Genomic DNA, 8,958 nt, shown 5'->3' on the forward strand with positions numbered 1-8,958 from the left:
AGGGTTACTGATACAGGACTGTTGTCTAGTGGTGATGAAGGGTTACTGTTAGCAAGGACTGTTGTCTAGTGGTGATGAAGGGTTTTTTTTTTTGTTTACTGTAACAGGACTGTTGTCTAGTGGTGATGAAGGGTTACTGTTGTCTAGTGGTGATGAAGGGTTACTGTTAACAGGACTGTTGTCTAGTGGTGATGAAGGGTTACTGTTAGCAGGACTGTTGTCTAGTGGTGATGAAGGGTTACTGTTGTCTAGTGGTGATGAAGGGTTACTGTTAACAGGACTGTTGTCTAGTGGTGATGAAGGTTACTGTTAACAGGACTTTGTCTAGTGGTGATGAAGGGTTACTGTTAGCAGGACTGTTGTCTAGTGGTGATGAAGGGTTCTGTTGTCTATGGTGATGAAAGGGTTACTGTTAACAGGACTGTTGTCTATTGGTGATGAAGGGCTACTGTTAGCAGGACTGTTGTCTAGTGGTGATGAGGGTTACTGTTTGTCTAGTGGTGATGAAGGGTTACTGTTAGCAGGACTGTTGTCTAGTGGTGATAAAGGGTTACTGTTGTCTAGTGGTGATGAAGGGTTACTGTTAGCAGGACTGTTGTCTAGTGGTGATGAAGGGTTACTGTTGTCTAGTGGTGATAAAGGGTTACTGTTAGCAGGACTGTTGTCTAGTGGTGATGAAGGGTTACTGTTAACAGGACTGTTGTCTAGTGGTGATGAAGGGTTACTGTTAGCAGGACTGTTGTCTAGTGGTGATGAAGGGTTACTGTTTTCTAGTGGTGATGAAGGTTACTGTTACAGGACTGTTGTCTAGTGGTGATGAAGGGTTACTGTTAGCAGGACGTTGTCTAGTGGTGAGGAAGGGTTACTGTTAGCAGGACTGTTGTCTAGTGGTGATAAAGGGTTACTGTACAGGCTGTTGTCTAGTGGTGATGAAGGGTTACTGTTAGCAGGACTGTTGTCTAGTGGTGATGAAGGGTTCTGTACAGGACTGTTGTCTAGTGTGATGAAGGGTTACTGTTTGTCTATGTGGTGATGAAGGGTTACTGTTAACAGGACTGTTGTCTAGTGGTGATGAAGGGTTACTGTTAGCAGACTGTTGTCTAGTGGTGATGAAGGGTTACTGTTGTCTAGTGGTGATGAAGGGTTTTTTAACAGGACTGTTGTCTAGTGTGATGAAGGGTTACTGTTACAGGACTGTTGTCTAGTGGTGAGAAGGGTTTACTGTTACAGGACTGTTGTCTAGTGGTGATGAAGGGTTACTGTTTGTCTAGTGGTGATGAAGGGTTACTGTTAACAGACTGTTGTCTAGTGGTGATGAAGGGTTACTGTTAGCAGGACTGTTGTCTAGTGGTGATGAAGGGTTACTGTTGTCTAGTGGTGATGAAGGGTTACTGTTACAGGACTGTTGTCTATGGTGATGAAGGGTTACTGTTAACAGGACTGTTGTCTAGTGGTGATGAAGGGTTACTGTTAGCAGGACTGTTGTCTAGTGGTGATGAAGGGTTACTGTTGTCTAGTGGTGATGAAGGGTTACTGTTAGCAGGACTGTTGTCTAGTGGTGATGAAGGGTTACTGTTAGCAGGACTGTTGTCTAGTGGTGATGAAGGGTTACTGTTGTCTAGTGGTGATGAAGGGTTACTGTTGTCTAGTGGTGATGAAGGGTTACTGTTAGCAGGACTGTTGTCTAGTGGTGATGAAGGGTTACTGTTGTCTAGTGGTGATGAAGGGTTATGTTAGCAGACTGTTGTTCTAGGTGTGATGAAGGGTTACTGTTGCAGGACTGTTGTCTAGTGGTGATGAAGGTTACTGTTGTCTAGTGGTGATGAAGGGTTACTGTTAACAGGACGGTTGTCTAGTGGTGATGAGGGTTACTGTTAAGGACTGTTGTCTATTGGTGTAAAGGGTTACTGTTAACAGGACTGTTGTCTAGTGGTGATGAAGGGTACTGTTAACAGGACTGTTGTCTAGTGGTGATGAAGGTACTGTTACAGGACTGTTTGTCTAGTGGTATGAAGGGTTACTGTTACAGGACTGTTGTCTAGTGGGTGATAAAGGGTTACTGTTAACAGGACTGTTGTCTAGTGGTGATGAAGGGTTACTGTTGTCTAGTGGTGATGAAGGGTTACTGTTAACAGGACTGTTGTCTAGTGGTGATGAAGGGTTACTGTTAGCAGGACTGTTGTCTAGTGGTGATGAAGGGTTACTGTTAGCAGGACTGTTGTCTAGTGGTGATGAAGGGTTACTGTTAGCAGGACTGTTGTCTAGTGGTGATGAAGGGTTACTGTTGTCTAGTGGTGATGAAGGGTTACTGTTAACAGGACTGTTGTCTAGTGTGATGAAGGGTTACTGTTAGCAGGACTGTTGTCTAGGGTGTAAAGGGTTACTGTTAGCAGGACTGTGTCTAGTGTGTGAAGGGTTACTGTAACAGGACTGTTGTCTAGTGGGTGATGAAGGGTTACTGTTAACGGACTGTTGTCTAGTGGTGATGAAGGGTTATGTTACAGGACTGTTGTCTAGTGGTGATGAAGGGTTACTGTTAACAGGACTGTTGTCTAGTGGTGATGAAGGGTTACTGTTAACAGGACTGTTTGCTAGTGGTGATGAAGGGTTACTGTTAACAGGACTGTTGTCTAGTGTGATGAAGGTTACGTTACAGGACTGTTGTCTAGTGGTGATGAAGGGTACTGTACGGACTGTTGTCTAGTGGTGATGAAGGGTTACTGTTAACAGGACTGTTGTCTAGTGGTGTGAAGGGTACTGTACAGGACTGTTGTCTAGTGGTGATGAAGGGTTTACTGTTGTCTAGTGGTGATGAAGGGTTACTGTTAACAGGATGTTGTCTAGTGGTGATGAAGGGCTACTGCTACAGGACTGTTGTCTAGTGGTGATGAAGGGTTACTGTTGTCTAGTGGTGATGAAGGGTACTGTTACAGGACTGTTGTCTAGTGTGGATGAAGGGTTACTGTTAGCAGGACTGTTGTCTAGTGGTGATGAAGGGTTACTGTTGTCTAGTGGTGATGAAGGGTTACTGTTAACAGGACTGTTGTCTAGTGGTGATGAAGGGTTACTGTTAACAGGACTGTTGTCTAGTGGTGATGAAGGGTTACTGTTAGCAGGACTGTTGTCTAGTGGTGATGAAGGGTCTGATAAGGACTGTTGTCTAGCTGTGATGAAGGGTTACTGTTGTCTAGTGGTGATGAAGGGTTACTGTTAACAGGACTGTTGTCTAGTGGTGATGAAGGGTTACTGTTAACAGGACTGTTGTCTAGTGGTGATGAAGGGTTACTGTTAGCAGGACTGTTGTCTAGTGGTGATGAAGGGCTACTGCATACAGGACTGTTGTCTAGTGGTGATGAAGGGTTACTGTTAGCAGGACTGTTGTCTAGTGGTGATAAAGGGTTACTGTTAACAGGACTGTTGTCTAGTGGTGATGAAGGGTTACTGTTGTCTAGTGGTGATGAAGGGTTAATGTTAGCAGGACTGTTGTCTAGTGGTGATAAAGGGTTACTGTTAGCAGGACTGTTGTCTAGTGGTGATGAAGGGTTACTGTTAACAGGCTGTTGTCTAGTTGGTGATGAAGGGTTACTGTTAACAGGACTGTTGTCTAGTGGTGATGAAGGGTTACTGTTGTCTAGTGGTGTGAAGGGTACTGATACAGGACTGTTGTCTAGTGGTGATGAAGGTTACTGTTAGCAGACTGTTGTCTAGTGTGATGAAGGGTTACTGTTAACAGGACTGTTGTCTAGTGGTGATGAAGGGTTACTGTTAACAGGACTGTTTCTAGTGGTGATGAAGGTTTACTGTTAACAGACTGTTGTCTAGTGGTGATGAAGGGTTTACTGTTGTCTAGTGGTGATGAAGGGTTACTGTTAACAGGACTGTTGTCTAGTGGTGATAAAGGGTTACTGTTAGCAGGACTGTTGTCTAGTGGTGATGAAGGGTTACTGTTAACAGGACTGTTGTCTAGTGGTGATAAAGGGTTACTGTCTAGTGGTGATAAAGGGTTACTGTTAACAGGACTGTTGTCTAGTGGTGATGAAGGGTTACTGTTGTCTAGTGGTGATGAAGGGTTACTGTTAACAGGACTGTTGTCTAGTGGTGATGAAGGGTTACTGTTAGCAGGACTGTTGTCTAGTGGTGATGAAGGGTTACTGTTACAGACTGTTGTCTAGTGGTGATGAAGGTACTGTTAACAGGACTGTTTCTAGTGTGAAAGGTTCTGTAACAGGACTTTTGTCTAGTGGTGATGAAGGGTTACTGTTACAGGACTGTTTGCTAGTGGTGATGAAGGGTTACTGTTGTCTAGTGGTGATAAGGGTTACTGTTAGCAGGACTGTTGTCTAGTGGTGATGAAGGGTTACTGTTAACAGGACTGTTGTCTAGTGGTGATGAAGGGTTACTGTTAACAGGACTGTTGTCTAGTGGTGATGAAGGGTTACTGTTACAGGACTGTTGTCTAGTGGTGATGAAGGGTTACTGTTTTTCTAGTGGTGATGAAGGGTTACTGTTAGCAGGACTGTTGTCTAGTGGTGATGAAGGGTTACTGTTAACAGGACTGTTGTCTAGTGGTGATGAAGGGTTACTGTTAGCAGGACTGTTGTCTAGTGGTGATGAAGGGCTACTGTTACAGGACTGTTGTCTAGTGGTGATGAAGGGTTACTGTTAACAGGACTGTTGTCTAGTGGTGATGAAGGTTACTGTTAACAGGACTGTTGTCTAGTGGTGATGAAGGTTACTGTTACAGGACTGTTGTCTAGTGGTGATGAAGGGTTACTGTTAACAGGACTGTTGTCTAGTGGTGATGAAGGGTTACTGTTAACAGGACTGTTTTCTAGTGGTGATAAGGGTTACTGTTACAGGACGTTGTCTAGTGGTGATGAAGGTTACTGTTAACAGACTGTTGTCTAGGTGATGAAGGGTTACTGTTAACAGGACTGTTGTCTAGTGGTGATGAAGGGTTACTGTTAGCAGGACTGTTGTCTAGTGGTTGATGAAGGGTTCTGTAACAGGACTGTTGTCTAGTGGTGATGAAGGGTTACTGTAGCAGGACTGTTGTCTAGCGGTGATGAAGGGTTACTGTAAGCAGGACTGTTGTCTAGCGGTGATGAAGGGTTACTGTAAGCAGGACTGTTGTCTAGTGGTGATACAGGGTTACTGTTAGCAGGACTGTTGTCTAGCGGTGATGAAGGGTTACTGTAAGCAGGACTGTTGTCTAGCGGTGATGAAGGGTTACTGTAAGCAGGACTGTTGTCTAGCGGTGATGAAGGGTTACTGTTAGCAGGACTGTTGTCTAGTGGTGATGAAGGGTTACTGTTAACAGGACTGTTGTCTAGTGGTGATGAAGGGTTACTGTTAGCAGGACTGTTGTCTAGTGGTGATGAAGGGTTACTGTAAGCAGGACTGTTGTCTAGCGGTGATGAAGGGTTACTGTAAGCAGGACTGTTGTCTAGCGGTGATGAAGGGTTACTGTAGCAGCTGTTGTCTAGGGGTGATGAAGGGTTACTGTAGCGGACTGTTGTCTAGTGGTGTGAAGGGTTACTGTTAGCAGGACTGTTGTCTAGTGGTGATAAGGTTACTGTTAGCAGACTGTTGTCTAGTGGTGATGAAGGGTTACTGTTAGCAGGACTGTTGTCTAGTGGTGATAAAGGGTTACTGTTAGCAGGACTGTTGTCTAGTGGTGATAAAGGGTTACTGTTAACAGGACTGTTGTCTAGTGGTGATAAAGGGTTACTGTTAGCAGGACTGTTGTCTAGTGGTGATGAAGGGCTACTGTTAACAGGACTGTTGTCTAGTGGTGATGAAGGGTTACTGTTAACAGGACTGTTGTCTAGTGGTGATAAAGGGTTACTGTTGTCTAGTGGTGATAAAGGGTTACTGTAAGCAGGACTGTTGTCTAGTGGTGATACAGGGTTACTGTTAACAGGACTGTTGTCTAGTGGTGATGAAGGGTTACTGTTGTCTAGTGGTGATGAAGGGTTACTGTTAGCAGGACTGTTGTCTAGTGGTGATAAAGGGTTACTGTTAGCAGGACTGTTGTCTAGTGGTGATGAAGGGTTACTGTTAACAGGACTGTTGTCTAGTGGTGATAAAGGGTTACTGTTGTCTATGTGTGATAAGGGTTACTGTAAGCAGGACTGTTGTCTAGTGGTGATAAGGGTTACTGTTACAGGACTGTTGTCTAGTGGTGATGAAGGGTTACTGTTGCGACTGTTGTCTAGCGGTGATAAAGGGTTACTGTTAACAGGACTGTTGTCTAGTGGTGATAAAGGGTACTGTTAACAGGACGGTTGTCTAGTGGTGAATGAGGGTACTGTTAACAGGACTGTTGTCTAGTGGTGATGAAGGGTACTGTTAACAGGACTGTTGTCTAGTGTGGATGAAGGGTTACTGTTGTCTAGTGGTGATGAAGGTGTACTGTTAGCAGGGCTGTTGTCTAGTGGTGATGAAGGGTACTGTTAACAGGACTGTGTCTAGTGGTGATGAAGGGTTACTGTTAACAGTACTGTTGTCTAGTGGTGATGAAGGGTACTGTTAACAGGACTGTTGTCTAGTGGTGATGAGGGTTACTGTTAACAGGACTGTTGTCTAGTGGTGATGAAGGGTACTGTTAACAGGACTGTTGTCTAGTGGTGATGAAGGGTTACTGTTGTCTAGTGGTGATGAAGGGTTACTGTTTGTCTAGTGTTGATGAAGGGCTACTGTTAACAGGACTGTTGTCTCGTGGTGATGAAGGGTTACTGTTGTCTAGTGTGATGAAGGGTACTGTTACAGGACTGTTGTCTAGTGGTGATGAAGGGCTACTGTTAACAGGACTGTTGTCTAGTGGTGATGAAGGGCTACTGTTAACAGGACTGTTGTCTAGTGGTGATAAAGGGTTACTTTGTCAGCAGTCCACTCCGTCAACAGTCCACCCCGTCAACAGTCCACCCCGTCAGCAGTCCACCCCGTCAGCAGTCCACCCCGTCAGCAGTCCACCCCGTCAACAGTCCACCCCGTCAACAGTCCACCCCGTCAACAGTCCCCTCCGTCAACAGTCCACTCCGTCAACAGTCCACTCCGTCAACAGTCCACTCCGTCAACAGTCCACTCTGTTGTAGGGTACTCACCGGTGCATTGTGCTGTTTCATCATGGTTTCTGGATGTCCCTCTGCCAACAGTTGGCCGTTCCTCATCAGACCCACCTGGAGAGATAGAAAACAGCAGGGTGTTTTACAATGGAGTTGAGGAAGGAGGCGAGAGGATGTGAGGAATCAAGGAAAGATTAAGAAAGAGCCTTAGTCATGAATGTTCCTGTAGGACAGGTCTTAGTGTGACAGGAGAGATATCTGCTCATGGTATATTTATATCACTAACGTCAGGTGGTGAAGGCTTGGCTCAGGGCCAGTCATCATGTCACCTTTGTCCCTGTTTGTTTTCTCTCTCTGTGAACACTGGAGCCATGTATCTACTGAGAGAGGGGCCTGATTCAGTTGGAATCATATCAAACATTGTGAAAAAGTCACCACGTTGGGCGATACATAACTCACTGTAAACTGAATAAAGAAATGATTAAAATAGTGGCTAGAGAGTAGCTATCCTCTATCAATCGTCCATCACCTTTCAGTTGTATATCTCCCTTAAATGTGTCTTTCCTGGTAAACTGTCTGATTTTCTAAATCACCTTTCGCCTCATTTATGAAGAAGTCGGCTTTTGATTGTCTTAGCTGGAGATGCCATTGTTTCTCAGCTCTCTGAACAGATTTCTGTCAACATGTTTTTGGTGCTTTCTGTCTTTCTATTAGACCCTGATTTTACCACAGGCTGTTTCCCATTATTTCTAAGGACCAAGAAAACAGAGTCAGTGGGAGAACCTATTCAAGTAAGTAAATATATGTTGAAAATTATATTATTAGCTAGCTTGCTACAGAAACTAAGTGTGCAGGCTAACTCAAATTAGCTGCTAACGTAATGTTCGCTAGTTACCTAACTTTACATACTGTAGCTAGCTAGGTGAATTAAATATCACCAGTTTGCTAGCTTCATATTAGCTAGTTAGTTATCTTGATGTATTTATCGTTGTAACTCCCATGCCTTCCCAGGCCCACGCATGGCTGCACCTCTGCCCAGTGATGTGAAATCCATAGATTAGGGCCTAATGAATTTATTTCAATTGACTGATTTCCTATGAACTGATTTCCTATGAACTGTTATGAACTGTAACTCAGTAAAATCGTAGAAATGTTTGCATGTTGCTTTTATATTTTTGTTCAGTATATTTAATTCTATTTTTTATTTGTATTATTTATTTTTTTAACTCTGCATACACATGTTGGGAAGGGCTCATAAGCAAACATATCACAATAGTGTACACCAGTTACGTGCATGTGACAAATAAAATGTGATTAGATTTTGATCAGAATGATCCGCCATCTCCCCCTAGTGGTCAATACTGGTCAGTACACGGATGATGATCTGAGCCCATAGTGCACTATAGAGGGCTTGCAGTTGACGTACGACGCCTCCTGGCGGCCATGTTGGAAAACTACCGCATTAATTATTCTGACAACAGCCAAGTGTCTACTCCTAACTACATGATAACAGTGCCTAAAACTAGTTGATTCATCACCATGGTCATTTTCTGTAGAGTAAACAATGTATACGAAATGCTTCAGTCTGGTTTTAGACCCCATCATAGCACTGAGACTGCACTTGTGAAGGTGGTAAATGACCTTTTAATGGCGTCAGACCGAGGCTCTGCATCTGTCCTCGTGCTCCTAGACCTTAGTGCTGCCTTTGATATCATCGATCACCACATTCTTTTGGAGAGATTGGAAACCCAAATTGGTCTACACGGACAAGTTCTGGCCTGGTTTAGATCTTATCTGTCGGAAAGATATCAGTTTGTCTCTGTGAATGGTTTGTCCTCTGACAAATCAACTGTACATTTTGGTGTTCCTCAAGGTTCCGTTTTAGGACCAC

General features: G+C 44.1%; 1 protein-coding gene across 1 annotated transcript in view; it reads right to left on the reverse strand.

The window, feature by feature from the left end:
• The window catches only part of LOC120046034 (ABC transporter G family member 20-like), a 45,893-nt gene extending 38,221 nt beyond the window's left edge, over positions 1-7,672 (reverse strand). Inside the window, exons 1-2 of the mRNA XM_038990945.1 lie at positions 7,661-7,672; positions 7,107-7,181 (exon numbers count right to left, since the gene is read on the reverse strand). Coding sequence (XP_038846873.1) covers positions 7,107-7,181; positions 7,661-7,672 — 87 coding nt within the window. The remainder of the gene's footprint in view (positions 1-7,106; positions 7,182-7,660) is intronic.
• Positions 7,673-8,958: the final 1,286 nt, after the last annotated feature.

The sequence above is a fragment of the Salvelinus namaycush genome, chromosome 4, assembly GCF_016432855.1.
Source record: "Salvelinus namaycush isolate Seneca chromosome 4, SaNama_1.0, whole genome shotgun sequence".
Classification (NCBI taxonomy): domain Eukaryota; kingdom Metazoa; phylum Chordata; class Actinopteri; order Salmoniformes; family Salmonidae; genus Salvelinus; species Salvelinus namaycush.